The 23,097-nt window shown below is 43.9% G+C and overlaps 1 protein-coding gene and 1 long non-coding RNA gene across 3 annotated transcripts; one reads left to right on the forward strand and one right to left on the reverse strand.

The window, feature by feature from the left end:
- The first annotated feature begins 312 nt into the window (after positions 1-312).
- Positions 313-9,874, forward strand: MYL12B (myosin light chain 12B). 2 transcript variants are annotated; one of them, XM_081013144.1, is made up of 4 exons: positions 313-472; positions 6,652-6,850; positions 7,038-7,199; positions 9,365-9,874. In XM_081013144.1, the coding sequence occupies exons 2-4, from the start codon at positions 6,667-6,669 to the stop codon at positions 9,535-9,537; spliced, it is 519 nt and encodes a 172-aa protein (XP_080869270.1). In that variant the 5' UTR covers positions 313-472; positions 6,652-6,666; the 3' UTR covers positions 9,538-9,874. The 2 variants fall into 2 exon arrangements, with proteins under 2 accessions (XP_080869270.1, XP_080869269.1); XM_081013143.1 differs by lacking the exon at positions 313-472 and adding an exon at positions 4,327-4,434.
- Positions 9,875-16,272: 6,398 nt separating this feature from the next.
- Positions 16,273-20,980, reverse strand: LOC308481111. The gene is made up of 3 exons (XR_013988456.1): positions 19,347-20,980; positions 17,654-17,729; positions 16,273-17,492 (listed from the first exon to the last, which is right to left on the reverse strand). It is a non-coding gene; the product is annotated as an uncharacterized lncRNA (long non-coding RNA).
- Positions 20,981-23,097: the final 2,117 nt, after the last annotated feature.

A 23,097-nucleotide genomic window follows, 5' to 3' on the forward strand; every position in this document is an offset into this window, starting at 1 on the left:
GCCCGTTAGTGACAAACAGGAAAGGCTCCTCGATTTCCTTACAAGGGCATCAGCCTATTCTCTCCATCTCGCTCGCGCGCACTCTCGACCTCGCCCCTCCCCCTGTGGCCCCGCCCCGTCTTCTGGAATGCGGTGAGCGCACGGGACTGTACCAATTCGACAACAGGGGGAGGACGGAAGGGCTGAACCAACTTTCCTTTCCCCCACCCCCGGGGTCACTGGGACATCTAAACCCTTCGTGAAGGAAAGATCTATTTCTGGCCCCTTGTCTGGCTCCTGAAGTTCTCCTTACTGACGACGCGCGCTCACTCATGTTTCCACCCCCCCACGGCTCCCCTGTGCTGGCGTGGCAGTAGTTCGGCCCGGTGTCTCGCTCTTCCGGAAGTGCCGAGGCCGTTCAACTGCTTTGCTCCGCTGCCGTCGCTGCTCCCTCGGCTTCTCCCGTAACCGATTCTCATCCATCGCCACTCAGGTGAGAAAGGGTGGAAACGTTCTGCTTGGTGGACGAGCGCATTCGGGAGATGGGGGGGTGGAGGTTCAGGAATCCCAGCGCCGTCTGCGTCCCCCTCTTTGGGCTGCGTCGTGGTGCCTCCGCGCCCCAGTTCCCTGCCTCAGAGAGCAGCAGGAGGCCCGCTGGGCCTGGGCGCCGCTCGCTCGCCCGCCCGCCCTCGGAGGGCCCCCGCTTTCCCCTCAGGAGCGCGCCGGGGTGGGGCGCAGCTGTCATGGCGGTGGCTGCTGGGCAGTTGGAAGTCTCCCTTCTCCTGTTTGCCGCCTTCAACAGCTTATGGGCGGGGATGCCTGTGTTATCCCCCCATTATGTGAGGGGTCGGTCCGAAATTTCAAAATCACACGGCTTTGGTGTTTTAAACAGCCTCTGGGCAGGGAATGTCGACTTCCCCGATTCCCACGCTGTTGCGCCCAGGAAGGCTGCCGTGCATGAACCTGATGGAAGCGGCCTGTCAAGAAATGGCTGCACCCATCCCGACGGGGCCGTCCAGGCCTAATGGGCGTCTGGGACGGTGTTGACTCTCGCCAGTTGGCTGCTGGGAGCCAGCGAAAACGCCGCTCGAATCTGCCGGCCGCCTGAGCCTCCCTTTCGGGCGCTGCTCTTGCCCCCGTTGCCAAACAAGCTCGCTGCGGTGGACAGGGGAGGTTCCCTCCCATCTTATCGCGCACGCATCCTGTCCGCTTCCTCCCCCCCTCGGAGATCGGATGCCGCCTTTGGCAGTTTCGTAACATACAACGGAGAGTCTTGTGGTATATTTGAAAAATATACTCTCGCTGGCGCAGTGTCGGAACCAAGACTGTAGAGATGCTGGTGCAGATCCCCATTCAGCCGTGAGGTTCACTGGGTGATGCTGTATTAGGATCGCGACTAGCCTTTCTCACAGGGTTCTTGGGCAGGTAAAATGGGGAAGGCAGGCAGGCTGTAAATGCAGCCAAACAAACCTGCCTCAAGACTTGGGTTTTCTTCCCAACCAGGCTAGTGCTACTCTAGAACTTATTATTTTGTTAGGCAGTATTTGATAGTTTTTTTGGTCACTTGGAAGATGAACCGTTTAGTGTACTGTATAGAATCACAGAGTTGTTGAGTTGGAAGGGACCACAAGGGTCATCTAGTCTAACCCCCATGCAATGCAGGAATCTTTTGCCGCATGTGGGCCTCCAACCTACAGCCCTGATAGTAAGAGTCTCATGTTCTACGGACAGAGCCATCATCCTGACAACAGCTTCTTTAGTTCAGGATCAAAGTGCACATGACAGCTTGCTTTGTTTCAGAGGCCAAGAACTAAATGTAGTCTATCTTTGCAAGTGAATCACTATAGTAAAATTCACTATAGAGCTTGTTTTTCCCTTGATCACTTTAAGTGTGTAAAGCCTCCCTCACTGTGGACCTACACATGTAATAGTTTGATGAAAACTTAGCTCAGAGCAATTTTGGAAGTGGTTACATATTCAGAACATAAACTAGGGACAGGTTTGTGTGGAACATAAAATTGGGACAAGAAAAAGTTGGTTATTTCAGAGTGATGGTGCTTCTATAAATATCGGGTGCTCGAAACTTGTGGATACATAGGAATTTGAAATATTTTTCCAGCCCTCATGCAGCATTCTGCCTAGTGCATTCCAAAGGAAGCCATGTTAAAGGAGGAGTTTCACTGTAATAAGGTTCCAGCACACTATTCATTACTATGCAAGCCCCATCAAACTAAACCAGAAGTAAAAACTCAGGTGACTAAATAGCAAGGTTAAAAGTCATATAGAAATATGAACTAAAGCATTTACTGTGATAAGTAGTATGAAACTAATGCAGTTATGTTTCTGCAGCACTACACAGCAATTCTTTGCTCCCCACCCCAGGAATTACACCTTGAAATTGTTAAGAACTTCTTAGACAAGATAACCTTGCTGCACAGCCATCTTTTAAAATTTACAAAGCAAAATAGAACTTGCACTAAAAACTACAACTCAGCTGCTCTGAGCCCGGCCTTGGCTGGGGAGGGCGGGGTATAAATAAAAATTATTATTATTATTATTATTATTATTAATTATTAAATAAAGTCAATATGAAGTCATTCATCCTCTTCTCTTCCCCCACTCCCCAACTTTCTCTAGCTGGTCACACAGAAGTGAGTTTTAATACATTGCAAACATGCAGTTGTTTACAACTTTCAATTAAAGGTAAAGATAGATAGCAGGTTTAAATAGATGAAGAAACTGAGATTTCCAAAAGGCAGTTGGGTATCACTTTCAATTGATATTTGGTAGGAAAAATTCTAATCTCTGTTCTTCTGCCACTTTTTGCTTTGAGTTTTCTGTGATAGTTCTCATAAATTATATGATCCACAGGACATTTCTTTGTAAATTAGTGGCTGAAATTAAACTAGTATATCAAGCCTTGCAGTGCATGCTTAACTACAGTTACCATAAATTATTCAGCTTGCTATGATCAAAACAATACAATCAAAGCAGAGGTGTCAAAGGTAAGCATTCCAGATGTTATCAGATGCCCAACTCCTATTTGTCCCAGCAAGCACTGCCAATTGTCAGGTGTGGTAGTAGCTATAGTCCAACTTCTGGATGGCCAGAGGTTTACTATTTCTGATCCAAAGAGACATAAAAGGGCATAAAGCTTGGGCTTTTGATTGAGCCTACTGATCATAAAATTAAAATTACTTTTTGTCACTATTGTTAGTACAATCGTTTTGATTCTCTTGGGAAAACCTATGACTTTTTGTAGTATCAACTTGTGTGCTTGGTAGTATATGATAGTTTTTAAAAACATTAAATTGCTTGCTATTTAACTTTTTTCTATGTTTTTATATATGATGGGCAATGTCAAAAAATACAGTTTGAACCAATTCCCAGTACATATGAGCTTTTCAGATGAAAACCTTGTATGTATGTATTTGAAAATATTACCCTTCTCTGATGTGCATGTCCAGTGTTTGAAACTCCCATTGTTCTAAGTGCATTTTGCAACAGGGAATTTCATTAGCGCAAGCAGTTTCTGAGCTCTGGGTGCAGTACTGTGCCTAAGATTTCAGATTGCAGTACAGTGCACACACTACAGTGGAAGGAAAGGAGGAGCCTTTTCTGCCTCCCCACTTCCAGCTACTCACTGAAGACTGGGGGTGGGCAGGGGAAGGACCATGTGAAAAATGAACATAATATTTTAGCTGCAGTTCATTCATTTTCAGCTTTGTATTCTTGTTATAAAAAAGCGCACCTGGACATTCTGTTGTTGCACCCATAATCTAGGTTTAAGATGCCATTTAGCTCTTAGCTTGCATATCTTAGTTTCTAACACTGTACACGTCTACTATAGGCAAGAATCATATGCAGCCACTTGCTCTATATGCATCACCAGCTGATTGATAAAGTTTGGTATTATTATTTCAACTAATTGGAATAATAATGCCATGGATAAATAGGAGTGCTGTTTACATAGGCTGTGCTGACAAGAGTCTATATGTGGTGGGCATAATCACAGTGTTACATGCCTTTCCTACATGTAAGTTATATCCATTCTGATAAGATGGTCCTCAAGTAGTCCACATGTTTAAATCTAAAATCATTGGCTTATGTATATGGCAGATCAGCTGTTTATAATCTGAATTAAAATGGAAGGCCCTTGAATGGAAGTCATTATTCGTTGTGCTTGTTAAGCTATTATGGTTGTGAAAGGGCAGTAAATGTTTGTTGGGTGACTTGTACTTGAGTTTATTTTTAGTCCAACAGTAATTTGTGTTCTGGTGTGTCAGAGGACTGTTGTAGATGGAACACAAGTTTAAAATTGTGAAGTTAATCAGTAGATGAAATCAGTGTTGCTATTTGTAGATCTCCCTTTAGCATATAACTCGCGTACAACAACATCTCTTGCTATCTGGAACCTTCATAAACTATTGGGCTGCAGTCTTATTTTGAGAAATGGTAAGACTTTTCTCTAGAAAAAAAATGAATGGCTTGGTACTTTGTTAGGAGATTTGTTTATAAAGCTAAGTATCTGAACTATACTGAATAATTGTGTATTATTGCTAGAATTTGGTTTTTGAAATGTTATGATGGGATTTAGACATTGTAAAAATGATTTCATCTTCATGTAAAGATTCACAAAGCTTCTTGGAGCCAAGTACTGGGAGCAAATGGTAAAATTGATTTCAGGATGTTATAAAACTTACATTGACTGACTTGTTTTGTCTGATCTTCAGTTAGTGAAAGAATGTTTGTATCATGGGATAAATTAAGTTTAAAAACATAGAAGAAACAAATGTGCTGTAATTATAATTTTCAAATCCTTAATGCTATAAATGCAAACTTAATTTGAAAGAGAACTCATATACACCCAGCTAGCACAGATCAACTAAGTTGCAAAAAGTAGTGTGTATATTATAGAGGGGATAATTACTGTTAATGATTTACAGTACTTAATTTCCAATATAATTGTGTCCAAAAATGCAGCCAAAAAAATCATTGTGCAACAGATCCACCCTGTGCTTCTAAGAAATCCTCCAGTATTTAAGGCATCAATCTCAATATTTTTTCACTCACACACAAATAACTTTTTTGACTGTTTATTTGATGTCATTCTGTATCTGCACACACATTTCTGTCTACAAACATTGAGTTGTATCCAGTTGTTTCCCTCTATTGACAGAAGTGGAGACTTCTATTAACAGAAATGCAAGTGAGAGGGGAAGGTGATTTTTGTTGATTCCCTCTTCTGCTCTCTGTGCCCACCAATTTGTTACAGAGGTTTGGATCCTTTGGAATGGCTGTAGGAGAAAGGGATTTGTGAAAATCACCTCCTTTCCTCTTGCAGAAGCCTCCACTGGATGAAAGAGTTTTCACCAGCAGAGGAACACAGTTGGATTCAGCCCTATATGCAAGCAGGGGATACCTGTGCCAGGGCTTCTTAACATTGTGGGCTTATGTCTGACCACCAGATACCTTGATACCACTTTCTATTGCCTCACAACAGCTATGGCCCACTTATAAATAATAGAGGACACCCACCACAAACCCCCAAATTAGTACATAATCCTGATATATAGCAAAAGGGTTTTCCCCTTTCCTTTTTTAGGGCGCCTTAACACTTAACTTATTGCTTAAACTGGTGATTTAACATGATCTTTTTAAAGCAAAGAGATCAATATATCTGTCAGTGGCCTGTACAAAACCAGAATAGTTTTTGGATTGCTTAAGAATTTGTTGGCACGCCAGGGATATAAATTCCATTTTAAAATCTGCTGTTGAAACTATGAGTTAATAAGGCTTTCTCACTAAGGATCACAATAAAGGCAAGGGGAATTTTTAGGGTAAAGTTTATCAGGGCATATTTAGGGAAGGTTGGCTTAACATGTCTGAAGGAAGAACTGTATAGTGACTGACATGTGGTGAAATAGCAGATGCTAAGCTCTCCCAAGCATAGGAAGCATGACTGACACTAACAGAAGCAAGGATATGTCTCTCTTCAGCCCAGGCTGCTGCTCTTAACTCAATAACATGGATTAAATATGATTCTGTAGGAGCACTGATACTCAATCTCAACCATCTGCTGTGGCTGAAAAACCTAGTATTGCGAGCACCAAATGTTCAAGTAATGAGTGTACTCCCCTACATAATGACTTATAATTTATTTTGTGCATTGGTAGCCCCCACTCCTGCCTTTTTTCAAGGAACTCAGAGTTGGGGTTAGACACTATCAAACTTCCACAGGGTAGTTGTGATGAAAGAATGCATTTTGACGCAAACTGCCCAAGTTGGATTGAGCAGGATTTGAACCTGGTTTCTCCAATATCTAAACCCAACGTAAATTGGGGGGGGGGGACCTGTGGCTCTCCAGGTGTTGCTGAATTCCCATCATCCCTAGCCAGTACGGCCAGTTGTCAGAGATGATGAAAGTTGGAGCACAGCGACAAATGGTAGACTAGGTGCCTGCCCCCTATACTAACAGTCGGGATTTATATTTTACTAAGGTGCAGTAGTGTACACATTACATATTTTAGCTAGTTTCTTGAAAATTAAAACTAATTGCACTTATGAGGCTTTGAATTTGGCAAAATTGCCCTTGCAGACCATATGTCCCATATACCACGTTTTGTTTTTATAGGTTTCTGTAACTACCTCTTTTCTCTTTCTGTCTTATAGAATCCAACCGCCATCATGTCAAGCAAAAGGGCAAAGACCAAGACCACAAAGAAGCGCCCTCAGCGTGCCACTTCCAATGTGTTTGCTATGTTTGATCAGTCACAGATTCAAGAATTCAAAGAGGCATTCAACATGATTGATCAAAACAGAGATGGTTTCATTGACAAAGAAGACCTGCATGATATGCTTGCTTCACTTGGTAATTATTTTTCTCCTTTCCTTCAGTTAAGTTGTTTCTCTGTTGAGGGGGAAATTCACTTTGTTTCCCAGATATTGCGCTAGGATTTTTTTTATCTTAACATTTGAGACCTGTGTTATGAGTTAACATTAATTCTGTAAATGATAGTATATAGATAATCTTTAAAATATGAATATTTGATTTGCAGGGAAGAATCCAACTGATGAATACCTAGATGCTATGATGAATGAGGCTCCAGGACCAATAAACTTCACAATGTTTCTCACAATGTTTGGAGAGAAATTAAATGGCACTGATCCAGAAGATGTAATCAGGAATGCCTTTGCTTGCTTTGATGAAGAAGCAACAGGTGAGAACTTAAAAACCCCAAGATAACTTCTTTGCTTTTGATCTTCACTGTGAACATGTATTTATGATGAAAATATAAAATGTACTTGAGAGAAATGACACACTTGCAACGTGTATTAGTTAAACATAGATTTTGACAAATGCGTGGAAGGTAAGGATGCCAATGGCTACTGGTCATGTTGGCTATGTAGTACAGGAATGGGCAGACTTCAGGCTTTTGAGTTCTACTGTGTTTCTTTACTAACACCTTAAGGTCCACCAGTTAGATGCATTATGTTTGCTTGGGAGTGCAGCCAGTCACTTACAGCATCTAATGAGCATACACTGGGATTGCCTACACATACAGGTACAACTGAGTTACTACAGAACAGGGGTTCTAACACCCTGATTTAGAAAGGGAAAAAGCTGGTTTGTCACTAGAAACCCATGTTGATCTACTGCAAATAATCCAGAGATCTAGCAGCAGATCCTGATCCACTTTCCCCCCACCCCTCTAATATCAGAGTCAGTATGCTTCTGAATACCAGTTGCTGGAAATCAGAGGTAGGTTAGGGCTGTTGCACTCAATTCCTACATCTGGGCTTCTCATATGTGTTTGCTTAGTCACTGTGAGAACAGAATACTGGACTAGATGGGTCTTTGATCTGATCTGGCAAAGCTTTTTTTATTTTCAGTAGTAGAAAGCCTCCCAAGCAGCAAACCAGAATGGACAAGTTGATAGCTACAAACCAGGGCTGTGAATGATGTTGCCTTTGGAACAACTAAGAAGCAAAAGACTTCTGAGCCTAAATAAATATTTGCAAAGGGGCACTTTAAAAGTCCTTGGTGCTGCATATACCTCACAGGATTAATATTATTTGTTCTTTATATACGTCTCAAAAGCTTTATGATGAACTAATACAGTCTGAAATACCTTATTTCAAGAGCTTTCATCTTAACATTATTGAAATGCTTTTCAATCATTGGGGTGGGGAGTCCTGGTGGGGAACTGAGGTACATTGCAGAATATAACTACAAGGTGAAAGGTCCGATCTCAAATCAGTGGCAGCTCATGTCCCATAATATCCTTTTACAGCTGCTTTCATTTGTTCAGATGCATTATTGCATCCTCAATGCTACATAATATAGAATTGGTGGCTATTATAAATTTTGTTAATATTACTGTGGTGCCTCGGGTTACAGGCGCTTCAGGTTACAGACTCCGCTAACCCAGAAATATTACCTCGGGTTAAGAACTTTGCTTCATGATGAGAACAGAAATCGCGCAGCAGCAGCGGGAGGCCCCATTAGCTAAAGTGGTGCTTCAGGTTAAGAACAGTTTCAGGTTAAGAACGGACCTCCAGAACAAATTAAGTTCTTAACCCGAGGTACCACTGTATTGTTGTTATTATTATTAAACCAAGAATGGAACAGAATTCAAAATCAATACAACAGTGCTAAGCAGCTAATAACTATCGTAAGTGGGTACATGAGAAGCAGAAACGTAGCTGGTGACCCCAACACACATTACTAATGCTGGTAAAACACTATTTTTTCACATGGTTCCTTTACCTGAAGTCAGAGGGCAGGGCTCTCCTGGTCGTAGAAATATTTTTGGATTAGGATTGGCTGAGCAGTGCAGAGAGCTGATTTGCCAGGCTTGCACAAATGTTTCTGGAGTCTCTCCTAGCTGAAATGGAAGGCTATGATTGTGTGTGGGACAAAAAAGTGTGGTTTTGACATTTGGGATGGAGGAAAACTACTTAAATTTTTACTTTGCCCCAGTATACTTAGTGTATGAGCCTCTACTCTCTAACCCCAAGGTTGCAAGGATATCTGATAATCTTGGTGTCAGAAAGGCTATTACTGACACAACCCTAGCATGTGAGTCCTTCTCTCTGCTTGCATTTATACAAACAGATTTTGAAAACAGTCAGTGAATTTAAAGCAGAAAATGTATTTAAATCCTTTCTTCTTAGCCCTAATGTTTGCTATGGAGCTTTAAATGCTAGGCTATTACTATATTAGTTAAATATGGATAGCTATAGTGTTTTCAGGTAGCCATTCCCTTGTTTTTTGAATAATTTAATTGTATGGCCTAACTATTACTATATCAGTGGAATGTTTCTTTTGATAAAGCTTGCCAATTTTGTGTATGTAATGTCTCCTGATAATCTATATTTCTAGGTTTCATTCAAGAAGACTACCTGAGAGAATTGCTGACGACAATGGGAGACAGGTTTACAGATGAAGAAGTAGATGAGCTCTTCAGAGAGGCACCAATTGACAAAAAGGGCAATTTCAACTACATTGAGTTCACACGCATCCTTAAACATGGAGCAAAAGACAAAGATGACTAAAACAGAACTCTTGCCTCTGCCATTTTCTTTAGATCTCACCTGCAGTTATCTTTGAGGGGTTTTTTCCTGGTAGAACCTGTTGCATGCATTTAGCTTTACAGCTTTTGCCTTTCTTGATGTATTTATCTATACCAGGCATTCTGGCACATCTTGCACCTGTATAATCAGGTTGGCAATGGGGATTGTAGTTGTGGTGAGAGAGTTGGAGGATAAGATCAATGACTCTGAAGGCCCAGGAAAAACGTCTCAATGTTTCTGGTTTAGCTGGATTTTTACATTTTGTAATAATGCCATTTTGAAATAAGATTGCTATATCAATAAAATACCTCAAATGCTGCATTGTGAAGTGAAATTTTATTAAGTGTTTAGAGTCCAGAGTTTATACATTCCCCCCAAAAAACAAGATGGGAAGCAGTATGCTGGAGCTTATCGTGATGTAAAGAACTGTTTCTTTCATTTAAGACTGAACTGCAGCATTGTGAATCACAAATGTGGTGATCTAAACTTTTTGCAGGGCAAGGATTAGTTACTGGCAACTTTTCAGATTCTGCTTTCTGGCCTCCACAGTCCTATAGAGCAGATACTCACAAACATTTAGATTTTGGTGTTTATAAATAAACTTGGTGTTTATAAATTTAGAAGGAGCTTCCCTTATTTAATCTGATCTAGCAGGCAGCAGTTGTGTTATTTTTCCTGTTTCCTAAAATAATTCATAGAATTGTGTCAAAATGATACAGGTTTTTTTAATGGACTGCAAATACTTTCTTTGCCAATCTATAAGCAATTACTGTGCATTGGAGAGTAAGTTGGAGAATGTTGAGATCTCTCTTTTTTGTCTGATCTACCCACTTGCGGCATGGAAAGGACGTTACAGGCACATGCCACATCCAACTGTTAGAACAATTTTCCATGTGCAGTTATGAGAAATAGTCCAATGGGAAGACAAATGAGCAGCTCAAAATTGCTGTGAGAAACACATGAGAGACCACAACCATCTGGGAAACCAAACACAAAAAGTTTCTAAGATGGGTGTATGCTTCTGTCTGACGTCTACAAGTTGTGTGCTTGCTGTGGGAAACGCCTAGTGAAGGCTTGAAACCATCAACAATGTAGTCAAATCCTGCCAATATTCCAAATTGAGGCACTTTTCTGCCATAGTTGAAAACTGCAGAAAACTACATTTGTTTTATTAGCTAAACCTTAAAGAAAGCAGAACAAACGTTTGTAAAATTAAACTATACTCCAGATCAAGTTGATTCCTTTAGCTTCCCATTGTTTTAATGTTCAAGTCCTACCATCATATGCTTATTCTGTGAGATGTATCTGGGTTTGGATTTGTTATCTTAATCTGAAATTATCTGTAATTTTCTTGAGCCTCAACTTCCCCATCGTAATGCCAGACTTGTGTATATTCTACAGAGTCTTGTTCTGTTGAAGCTGGCATTTTGCAATGATTTGTGTTTTTAAAAATTCTCTTCTGTCTAGATAGCTAATCTTTTCCTCCTTTAAACAAAATACCCTGCCTCAGACCACCCAGCCAGCTTTCCCTTCCTAAGAGTGTGTGTGCAGCTGTCAAGGGCATGGTTACTACAGTGCATCATATTGGAATGTCTGAAAGATCTCTACAGCAGGAGATTCTTGAAAGGCTGCTTGCCAAGTATGCAGTAAATGCTTATTATTTAAACCCTGTTGAGGGGTTCATTGCTGTTTTGATAAAATGACCAAATCCTTTTATTTCAAAAGCAGCAACAGTTTATGGATTGAGGATACTGGCTTTTAAAACTTCTAACAGTAGAGTATAAAGGTAAAGGGACTCCTGACCGTTAGGTCCATTCGTGACTGACTCTGGTTGCGGCGCTCATCTCGCTTTATTGGCCGAGGGAGCCAGCGTACAGCTTCGGGGTCATGTGGCCAGCATAACTAAGCCGCTTCTGGCAAACCAGAGCAGCGCATGGAAACGCCGTTTACCTTCCCACTGGAGGTATTTATCTACTTGCACTTTGATGTGCTTTCGAACTGCTAGGTTGGCAGGAGCAGGGACCGAGCAACGGGAGCTCACCCCGTCGCGGGGATTCGAACCGCTGACCTTCTGATTAGCAAGTCCTAGGCTCTGTGGTTTAACCCACAGCGCCACCCGCGTCCCTAAGTAGGAATACATATGTGTTTGTTAACTGTGTAGCTATAAACTATCGGAGACAACCTTTTATATTTCATGTTTTCCTTGCAGTTAGAAAGCTTTCAACACCCGTGTACATCTTCCCTGGAAAGCATCTCTGCTATACTTATAAAGTATTTTAATTAATTGCAGGTGCTCCTTTGCTTGAGGTCATCAAATACATATTTGCCCTTTCAATTAAGGAGATTAAATTTCGCAGTTATTATTGAGCCCCTGAACCATGTTTTTACTGTTTGACATTTTAACGGACTTTTTAAAAATGCCGTTTTCGTCCCTTTTAAAATTTTTATTTTGCAATAAAGTAGATGAGACAAGGAAAATAGAGCACAGGGGAGCTTAGCAAGTGTCCAGGTCCCCCTTCTGATCCTACAGTTTGTGAAACATGAGAAAATCATGCTTCGAGTAGAGCCACTGAAATCAATACACCTAAATTAGTCATGACCAATTTGAAGTCCACTGATTTCAATGGGACCTACTATGAGCTTGATTTATCTGGATACCGCCCACAGACTAGTATGCGTCAGTTGGCATGGGATGCAGCATGCCTTGTTGGCAACAAGGAGGGCCTTGGGCTTCTATACGATGGTCTGGTGCATTGCTTTGCAGCCTGCTGTCCATGGAACAAGGCTGTGGCCCAAAGATTGTTTTAAAATGTTGCTTGCATGTAGCCTCTGTTACTATCTCGGCTGCAAACTCTCTTCCTATAGGAATAATGTCACTGCTAGAATGTTAGACTAAGAATGGGGATATTTGTGAGTTCAAATCCTCATTCAACAATAAAGCTCACTGGTTGACTTGGGACCAGTCACTTTCTCTTCTTTGCCCTCTGCTTCACCCTTTCATTTGGTTACTGACACTTCGCTTTTCCTGCACTGAAATAAATCTCCACTTTCTGCCAGCAAACTTTGCCTGTGCAATGAGGCATCTTCTGTGTGAAACCAGTAGTACTGTAAGGCACTTCTAGACTCTTTATAGACTGAATAATCTCATGGAGGTTTTCCTCTTTTGGTGGTAATGTGTTTACTTAACTACTACAAAATGTGGTAAGTCACTGGGGGATTTTTTGTTCATTCTGCTGGGTGAAGCCCTGGATTTCTGCCCCTAAAATCCTGCCTTGACAGAACTCCATTTAACCTTGCTAAATATCAAGCCATCATATAAAGAGCTTCCTTGACAATTTCATACACAGATTCCCCCCTTTGCAGACGAGCAGTCACAATCATGTGCAACCTGGAGCAAAAATGATCCAGGCTTTTAAATAAAGAGGATAGGGAGCTGCCTTAGACCAAGTCACACATCATAATGAGATTCCCACAGCTTTATAAATGCTAATGATTTGGGCTGATCTGAACTTCAATAAAGTTATTCTTTTAACAAAGTAGTGATTTAACCTAGACTGACCACAGGTGAAAAATTACCAAATTATTTTCTGATTACACTTAACGTGATTCCCCCCTGGGTCTCTTCATAGCAACAAGCGTTTGGATATGATTGCAAAACATTTTTTACCTGTGACAGCTGTTGAGTTTCTTTCTACTGAAAATATATTCTGGCACTGCAGAAGATCTGTTTGCATAATGTGCAGAGCCCACTGTATCCTATCAAGAATTGTCAGCCACATTCACCATCAACATACTGCCAGAATCAAATCCAGGGCTGCCATAGAATGGAAATGAAAACTTTCAGGAGCTAAAGAGAAAACTTGTGGTTTCCACTTCAGTTGCTTGAAATAATTATGTGATTTCTATTTTACAACATGCTTCAAAAACTAATACCAAGGAGAAGCAACCAATTGCCAATAAAATTACTGCAGGAGTCTTCACCTTTGCCGTAGTCAGATTATAAAAATTAGATGTTCATAGTCTAATAAAACCCATGATGTTCTTGGTCTAATATAAAAGTAAACAGAACTCTTATGTTTGACTACAAACTTATTTTGTATATGTGTTACTCTTTCTACAGTCCTTATTCCGCTGATTAAGTAATCTTTTAATTTCAGCACACTTCGAATTTTATGTGCTCTGGGAAGGTAAATTTCCCTTGGAAAAATGGAATTAATTCCTGGATTATATTAATTTATTGGTGTCAGTTTCCTTTGGCATAAATAACATATTATATCTGCAGTTTTATATACTTCTGAGTAGACATATACAGTATAGGATTTGTTGGAAGTTTGAGTGCAACTCAGCTTGCAGCAGAGGGATTTGCATGGAGTTAAGACACAGAGAGAGGAATCTCCAGATTCCCAGACTATCCTTGTACTTTTGTCTCTATGGTGACTTCTCTATCTCTTTGTTGGTTAGACTGATATGTCTTAGGTGATGGCATCCTATCTATCGTCAAGGTGTGGTAGAGCTGTGAGATTCTGCTGCATGCCTTTCTATCTATAGACCCATTTTGCATTGGGCATAATGAGTGTGTTGTGTGTGCGCACATGGCAAGACCCACACACACAGGATCAGTAACCTGTGACCCACCTTAACCTCCATTTTACTGGGGAAACTGCACATATGTGAACCATATATCCATTGACCTGTATGTATAAGTACTTTGCACATTACATTCAATGTGGTTAGGCAAGCCAAGCCACAAGGGCTCAGCAGGCAAACAAGTTATGCAGACATGCATGGAACTTTTCATGCAGATGGGTTTACTGTCAGAAAGGACACAAGCATTTTATTTAAGGAATTTGTGCATATTCCAGAATGCTATAGAATGATTCAGTCTCTGGACTGACTAACATGGATTTAATAGTCCACTCCACCAGGTGGCACTGTGCAAATACAATGGTGTTAAGACATAAGCTTTCTTCACTACCATCATTGAACTGCCCTTCCAATCAGCCTTACCTTGTATCATTGGATTTGCCACAAGTGATCCACCAGCAGCTATATGATATCTTAAGAATTGCCAGGTTTGTACTCGGCGAGAATGGCAAGAGAAGAAACCTAGATTAACCCCTTGTTCAATATATGGACCAGGCCTTCCATAAAATTGCCCTAAGTATTAATCAATGCATTTCCCCACACAGTTCTGAAAGTCAGTAAGATCCATCAGTTTAAAGGGGCAAGGCATCCTATTTATTCAGCTGCCCTTGTGGATAGACTAGGAGCAATAATCTTGGCCTCTAATACGTCTGTGCCAGATTGGCAAAGTACACTAAAATGTAGGCAGGAGGACCCAAGACATTTTGCCACTTGAGGCAAAGGACAAGATGGCATTCTCACTCCCAATTCTGTGCACAGGAGCTGAATGCGATGGCAGTTGAATCTTCCTTCAGTCCTGGCACTGGCTGTGTGTGAGAGAGAGTGAGGGAGAGAGGGGACAGCTAGGGAGGAACAGTCAGGGGGCTGCCACTGCTGTCCTCCCCCGATACTTGTTGCCCAGTAAGTTTGCCTTACTCTCCAAAATGGTAGATAGAAATACCTCCAGGCAGAAATGAGAGCTTTTCTGGGTTTGGTGACTGACAAGTCTTAATAATAATAATTTATTATTTCTACCCTGCCCATCTGGCTGAGTTTCACCAGCCACTCCACCCCAGTCTTGGGTTGTTGTTTTTCAAAAAAAGTATAGATGGCAATATAGATATATTTAATGTTTACCAGGCTTGCACAAATGTTAAAAAGCTCACAATCTCTGTACACTATAGGTTTTATACCAATTATACTATAAAGGCAAATCCTCTAGAATTCTTCTTATGCCTTTAAGAGCATGATACAGTGGCAGCAATGAAAAACATAAACAATCAATTTGATTTATCTGGACATCTAGGATCCCAGTTCTTATAGAATTGCAGCACTCTTTATACAATTGTATTGTATTGTTATAACTCGCCCTGGGGCCTTATGGTAAAGAGTAGGTAAGAAACAAACCAGGTAGATAGATAGATAGATAGACAGACAGACAGACAGACAGATCTAGATAGATAATAAGGCACCTTTCTTTTTGTAAAGGTACCCCTGACCGTTAGGTCCAGTCGCAGACGACTCTGGGGTTGTGCACTCATCTCACTCTATAGGCCGAGGGAGCTGGTGTTTGTCTGCAGACAGCTTCCAGGTCATGTGGCCAGCATGACTAAGCCGCTTCTGGCGAACCAGAGCGGTGCACGGAAATGCCGTTCACCTTCCCGCTGGAGCGGTACCTATTTATCTACTTGCGCTTGGACATGCTTTCGAACTGCTAGGTGGGCAGGATTTTGTAAGGGTGCCTAATTAATTGGTTAGGTAGAGGTACAATCTGAGTATTTTGGATTTCAGACGTAGATGACTATGCAGTCCCCTGGAATACATACAAGGTTAATGGAAGGGCCTGGAGTGATGAGGGAAAGTGATGAGGAAGGTTTGACTAGTTGGCATTTGAGGAAGTTTGAAATATCAGTATTGTAAGCTTTGATAGATACAATAGTGTTATATGATGAGGATATGTGAGTCTGGATATAATCCCCAACATTTTATTATCTGTAAAATGGGATTCTGTACTGGAAGGAGCTGTTGAAGTAGTAAACCAGTCTCTTTGTTAAGCTTTTTCAATGCCTAACTTTTGTCTTTATTTGTGATATAAAAGGTAAAGATAAAGGTACCCCTGCCCGTACGGGCCAGTCTTGACAGACTCTAGGGTTGTGCGCTCATCTCACTCTAGAGGCCGGGAGCCAGCGCTGTCCGCAGACACTTCCGGGTCACGTGGGCAGCGTGACAAGCTGCATCTGGCAAGCCAGCGCAGCACACGGAACACCGTTTACCTTCCCGCTAGTAAGCGGTCCCTATTTATCTACTTGCACCCGGGGGTGCTTTCGAACTGCTAGGTTGGCAGGCGCTGGGACCGAACGACGGGAGCGCACCCCGCCGCGGGGATTCGAACCGCCGACCATGCGATCGGCAAGTCCTAGACGCTGAGGTTTTACCTACAGAGCCACCCGCGTCCCTATTTGCGATATATATCATTCATAAACAGTGATTCATACACAGCTGATGTTTCTATACCCCCCTCCAAAGCATCTGATATCTATTTGGTTAAATTTAACTTTTAAGTCATTTCAGTTTTTAAACAAGTGTCATGCCATGTGTTCTCAGAGGCTTATAACCATGTTCTATCAATGTTGAATATGTAATAAAACTATGCCAAGTTGATGGAAAGGTAGTTGTTTGTTCGACTTTGCTAAGTTAATGACTCTAGCTGAGATTGTTAAGCTTCCTTTTTACATGTCTAAGAAGTTGGTCAAGGACAGGTGTGTTGCCATAGAGGTCCTCCCCCAATACTTGTTGCCCAGCTTGAGATGCCTCCCCACCACCACCTGGCTGGACACCACATCACCTTAGGGATAGGATGATAATAGGCCAGGTACAATTCTAGCCTAGTTCCTCTGGTACCTAGAAAGACATGGTGGCTTGACTTGCTCTTTGTGCTGAAACGAAACTTTGGAAACACCTAAAACACCTAAAACCCAAAACCTAACGGGAAAGTAAGATCTGTTGGACTGTTAGTGCTGTGAACCCTTCCATCTTATGTCTGGCTTGTACATGTATGCGTAAATGAAACCATATATCAAATAGACCCTTCAACTGTCAGTGACCTTCATTTCAAGGAAACAGGACCAGAGGTAAGTGCTGGTACCCCTTAAGTTTCTTATCACTTGGAGACTGGGTTGCACATAAGAATATAATGTTCTGGGGCCTGAATGGGAAAGCTGGGATACTCTGAAGTCCAATATATGACATTTTACTTTCAGTGGGTTCCAAGCCCATGAGGCCAGCAGGGATGATGTTTGTTATAGCTATCTTACCTGCAGTGGCGTAGCGTGGGTTGTCAGCACCCGGGGCAAGGCAAGTAATTTGCGCCCCCTAACCCGTGGATTTTAGCACTGCGAGTGCGAGCGCGCCCCCCAGATGTTGCGCCCGGTGCAGCTGGCCCCCCCTGCACCCCCCACGCTACGCCACTGCTTACCTGTCAGTTGCAACTCAGTCTGGATTAGGCGCAGACAAGTTAGAACTATGCAACCTCATCTGAGAAGCAATAATCACTGTGAGGATAAAAGAGATAACAAAATGTTACTATGAAGTATTAAGTATTTGGGTTTTAAGGAATTGTGGTAATTTTTGTATCACAATAACTATATATAAATAAAGCACTATCACCTTGAAAGGAAATGAAGGCTGCAGTCCTATACGGGAACAGATCTCACTGAAATCAACAGGAGTTAATTCTGAGCAAACATGCATATGATTGTGTTGCAAATCCATAATCCTAAATGTAGTTCCTAGGAGTAAGTCCTATTTATGAGATTTTGAAGTAAAACTGATTAATAATTATTGCAATGTACCAAGTGTTCACAACCCTTCATGTGCAAGTAGCCCCCATTAATGAGATCTGAAAGTTTGTCTGCACTGGACAAAGTCAATTTAAATAGCATTTCTAATTAGATTTTAGGGAAGCGGGTGGCGCTGTGGGTAAAAGCCTCAGCACCTAGGACTTGCCGATCGAAAGGTCGGTGGTTCGAATCCCCGTGGCGGGGTGCGCTCCCGTCGCTCGGTCCCAGCACCTGCCAACCTAGCAGTTCGAAAGCACCCCCGGGTGCAAGTAGATAAATAGGGACTGCTTACTAGCGGGAAGGTAAACGGCGTTCCGTGTGCTGCGCTGGCTTGCCAGATGCAGCTTGTCACGCTGCCCACGTGACCCGGAAGTGTCTGCGGACAGCGCTGGCTCCCGGCCTCTAGAGTGAGATGTGCGCACAACCCTAGAGTCTGTCAAGACTGGCCCGTACGGGCAGGGGTACCTTTACCTTTACCTTTTTAATTAGATTTATTTCAACAGGACTTGAGTGCATCACAGTGTGTCCTTCCAGCCACCCTAAACAAATGTTGATTTAAAGTTCCACAACTCAGTCTTGGAATATGTGCAATAATAAACATGGGATTTTTTTCTGAACACATGCAGGGTGTTTTTCCTTTGCTGCAAAGTAACCAGGATCCTCACTTGGGATTAAAGAGCCGGGGCCTTCCAGGGCAGATGGCACAACTTCCAAGTATGTTTGCAGCACCTTATTTCTTCCCCATTAGTGCTTTCCATATAGGAAAGAAGACTCCTTTTGTGGTCATGGCTGGCATCAGACTTCAAGGGGGTGGGGGCTCTGCAAAGTGCTGCTGATGGGCCTCTAAACACTCGCACCCCTAATGCAGTCAAGTTTGGCTCCCATTTAAAAGTGGCACTGCTTCCCACTGATAAAATGGGCAGGGCAAGGAGTGGCAGTATAGTCAGGTCAATAAGGGGGCCTTTCTGCACTCCTAGGGACCTTGGCCAGTGTCCGATCTTAGCAAGTGCCAGTGCCAGGCCTATCTGTGGGATAGTTTTACAGGAGAATGGAAGAGATACCGGGAGTGGAAGAGATACCGGAACTGTCCTCCATGATAAACTTCTGGGCGCTCTCCTAAAATAATGGGCAAACATGAGCATGCCTGTGAGTAAGGACAACAGCTGCTAGGCCTGTCAGGCTGTTTTGATTGTTCTTGACATATCCTGTTAATCTCTCCTTTAAACAAAAAAAAAAAAAAAACTGCCTCCGATTACTTAAGAACTAGTATGCTGTGTGAAACCCCAGCTGTAACCTCAGACAAAACAGCTGGGAGGAAGAAAAAAGTACCTGAAGCAAATTCCATGAGTCACTCCCTTTCAGCCTGAGAAACACATTCGACTCTTTCCAACAAAAACACCTTCCCCCGCAGAAAACGTTCAAGCTCACTGAACAGCCCTCTGTGTATGTATGTGTGTGTTGGTTGCTGTTGTTTTCCTATAACGGAGCCCTAGACCTGTTTGATTTTGTTTTTTGTCCGAGTCAATTTCCGTGGGTCGCTTGGACCAGGTCGTCAACCCACAAGAGCCAAACTCCCTCTTGAGCTTTGAAAGGAAGTGCCTTCAACTTTCAAAACACACACTTTCTCTCTCTCTCCAACTTGAGCTACGTCACAGTAGGATTTGGGGCACTGGGGTGACACGCGGCGAGAGCAGCAGCGTCAACTTTTGCTTTGCGAACGAGGAAGCTGCTGCCCCGCACAAACCCGTTGCAAGTCACACAGGCTGCTCTTTCTTCGGGAAAGGCCGCGCCTTCGCCGCCTCCTCCTCCTCCTCCCGGGGCCGCGTCTCCTTCCAGCACATTGGCCGCCAGCGGGATCGGGAGTGATTCAAGCGCGGCTGCCTGGGCGGCGCCCCCAGCAGCTCCGGATGTGAGGTGTTCGCCACTCAATCTCGGCCGCCCGCAGGAGGAGCCTTCCACCGAAGCGCCTCCCAAGTCTGGGGCGAGCAAACCCGGCTGGCGCTGCAGGGGATTGTTACTCAACTGACAGCGTTCTTCCTGGTCCCTTTCTCGGTAGCATAATAAATGGCATGCCGCGCAACACGAAACACCAACTCGGCGGGAGGTAGTTCTTCCGGACTGTGCGTAATTCCCGGCACACATATTCCAGGTCTAGTTAGGCTCTTACACGGAAGAGTCTTGCGGCATTTTTCAGCTTTAGGACATGTATTTCGTGGCATAAGATTTCGTGGACTAAAGCCCATGACTCTAACGCCGCAACAAATAAAACTGATCCCAGCTTCAGCCTCTGGCATCTGATATCCTGGAGAGTCACTGTGAACTAGACGCAGCCGACGTGTGACTCAAGCCACGTTCACGCCATGAGACCACTTTAAACAGTCAAGGCTTCCACGGAAGAATTCTGAGAGCCGCAGGAAGAGGGGTTTCTAGTTAAACCGCTCTGAAATTGTAGTTCTGGGAGGGAAATAGGGGTCTTCTAACAACTCTCAGCACCCTTAACAAAACTTCACTTCCCAGAGTCTTTTGGGGTGGTCTCACTTTAAATGTGGTTTGTCCGGTTTGAATGTGTCCTCGGTGTAAGGCAGCTGTCTATATTCCTATGTTAAGGTACCACATGACTCGTTATTTTATGTCTATCCCGAGACGTCAGGGCTGCAGTCCTTTGCTAGGGCATTGAGCTCAATGGGACTGGCTTGCGAAAAACAAGTTCTCGCGTGCCATCCCGTGGCTAATGACAGGTTGAATTTGTTTTGAGAAGGGGGAAAACCCACTCACAAAACTTTTCTGTGGCCGCCACATGACCTTTAGTTATGATATGCAAAATGAGAGTGATGGCAACTCCTGCCCCAACCTTAAAGGCGCCGCTTACCCCACCTGCCTCATTTGGAGGTTGCAATCCTGCATGTGACTTACTTCCGCGCAAAGAAGCCATAAAAATACCATGGTTACAAAAAGGGGAGAAACGGGGCAGCAAAGGCTACGTGGAGCTTACTTCGAAACAAGCCTGAGGCGGCTCAACTGGCCTCTTGTCTGTCCTCCGGAAATGCAACCACACGGGCTGTTTCTGCGGCGGCGTCTCCAGCCGGGACAGCTGGCACTGGGGAGCTTCCTAGCCTGTCAGTGGCGGGGTGGGCGGCAGCAGCCTCGCTTTCCATTAAGCAATCGCAACTTTCCTGGGTGATGTTCCAAGGTGCTCCACAAAGCAGCATGCCTTCAGCTTTTCTGCTGGGGCGTGTGGCTCAATGATTGCATGACATTTACATTTTAGTCATGACTTTCCTTTCTAAAGCCAGGAAATGCGAAGGACTCATCCTTGAGCAAGAGGCTGACTTTCCTGATTCCTTGACACATTTTCTTGCATTGCCCAGTGAGATGGATTTTCCCACAAGGAATGAATCCAGCAGCCGCCTCGTCTGTAACTGGAGAAGGAACCACTCAGGCAACCTCCTTCATAAACGACTGGACTCCGGAGCCAATCCCAGTTGCAGTGAAGAAGAAGGGAGGGGGAACAAACAACCCTTCGGCTGGAGTTGGCTCGATCCCAGAGACGTTGCTAGAGCAATTCGTCTATCTCGCCATCTCAGAGCAAAATAAACTTTACTAACGCACGTGTTTGCTCAGCGGGGTGAGCCAAGCCGTGAGAGACTTACTTTCAAGAAGTCACATGCACTTTTTTTTTCTTGTTGAATGAACATGTCACTCGAAACATACTGAGCACAATTCATTTTTAGAAGCCCGGGGGTGGGGAGTGGAGAAACCGCTCCAGCAGCGGCGAATTTCCCTCCACATGAGTGGAACTGACGTAATGGTGACTTTCCTTTTTCTGTTCGTTTGAATTAAGAGCAGCAGGTGGTCTGAGAGGAGAATATTCAGGTGTGAAACCGGTTTCCCTGGGACTTAACCTTTCGGTTCTTCTACAGTTTAGGTCAGCACTTGGGGAGCTCAGCCCCTGTCCCTAGAAACCCCGAAACACGTGTAGAAGTGAGCCCCCAACGGGACCCGGTGCCGGTGGAGCTTACTTCTGAGTAACAGGGGTTTGGGCTCAGGCTGCCCATCACACAGACCAGAGAAATAACGGGGATTTTGACTGGGACCTCAGCAAGGCGTCCCTGAAGGAAACAGTTCCTGTAGCGCGGACTCGGGTGAAGTACATCTCCCCAAGTCGTTTTGAGGTCTCTCGGGCCACTTCTGGTCGCCCCCTCACAACCTATTGGCCACGATAAAGCCGCTGATCTGAAACGGCGCTGACTGACGAGAGAAAGCAGACTCTGCGCCGCAGTTGTTGCTCACACTCGGCATGACTGATAAGTTGTAAAGCATGACAGCGTCTGACTGGTTCTCCAGCATGGCAGGAATTTCCGAAGGGGGCTCAAGGGCGACGCGTCCACCAATAGCACGAGGCAGCTCCGGCAGTCACAACAAGCCCAGAAAGGGAGGGAGGAGGTGGAAGAGTCCTCTCCCCTCCCTCAGGAAAGCGGGGCTTGCCGAATGGAGGGAGAGATTGGGCAGGAAGCAAGGCTGCCATCCTAACTCCGGAGTAAGAGCGCAATCCTAACCACGCCTACTCCGAAGCGAGCCCCGTGCATTTCAATGGGGCTTACTCGGCTGCAATCCTAACCCGTTCAAGATCCCATTGGGATCAGTAACACTAACTTCCGCGTGGACGCGTTTAGGATTGCGCTGGAACTCTCACGGACAGTTAGCTCCGAATAAGCGCGTTTCAGTTGCAAAGGCTCAACTTTCCTGACGCTGCCTTTCCTCTTCTCCCTCCCTGCTCCGCATTCACACGAATTGCGGAGTTCCCTGGAGACGGGGGTCCGGCAGGGGCGCCCCCCTTTCCCTCCAGCTGCCTGGGAAAGAGAGCAGGAAGCAGACAGAAGGCCCGGGCCTGCCTTGCCCCGTCACCATTGCCCTCCGCTTCGCAAGAGAGCTCGCGCTTCCTCCCCTCTCTCTTTGGCATTGGCATCTGACAGAGTCGCTCGCCCTCGCCGCCAGTCAGCAGCCAGGGGAGAGGGAGAGGAGGAGGAGGCGGGTAAAGCGGCTCCGGCTCCTGGTTACTCTCTAGCTTACTCATTGCTGG

Source organism: Podarcis pityusensis (genome assembly GCF_964106645.2).
Source record: "Podarcis pityusensis genome assembly, chromosome: 7".
NCBI lineage: Eukaryota > Metazoa > Chordata > Lepidosauria > Squamata > Lacertidae > Podarcis > Podarcis pityusensis.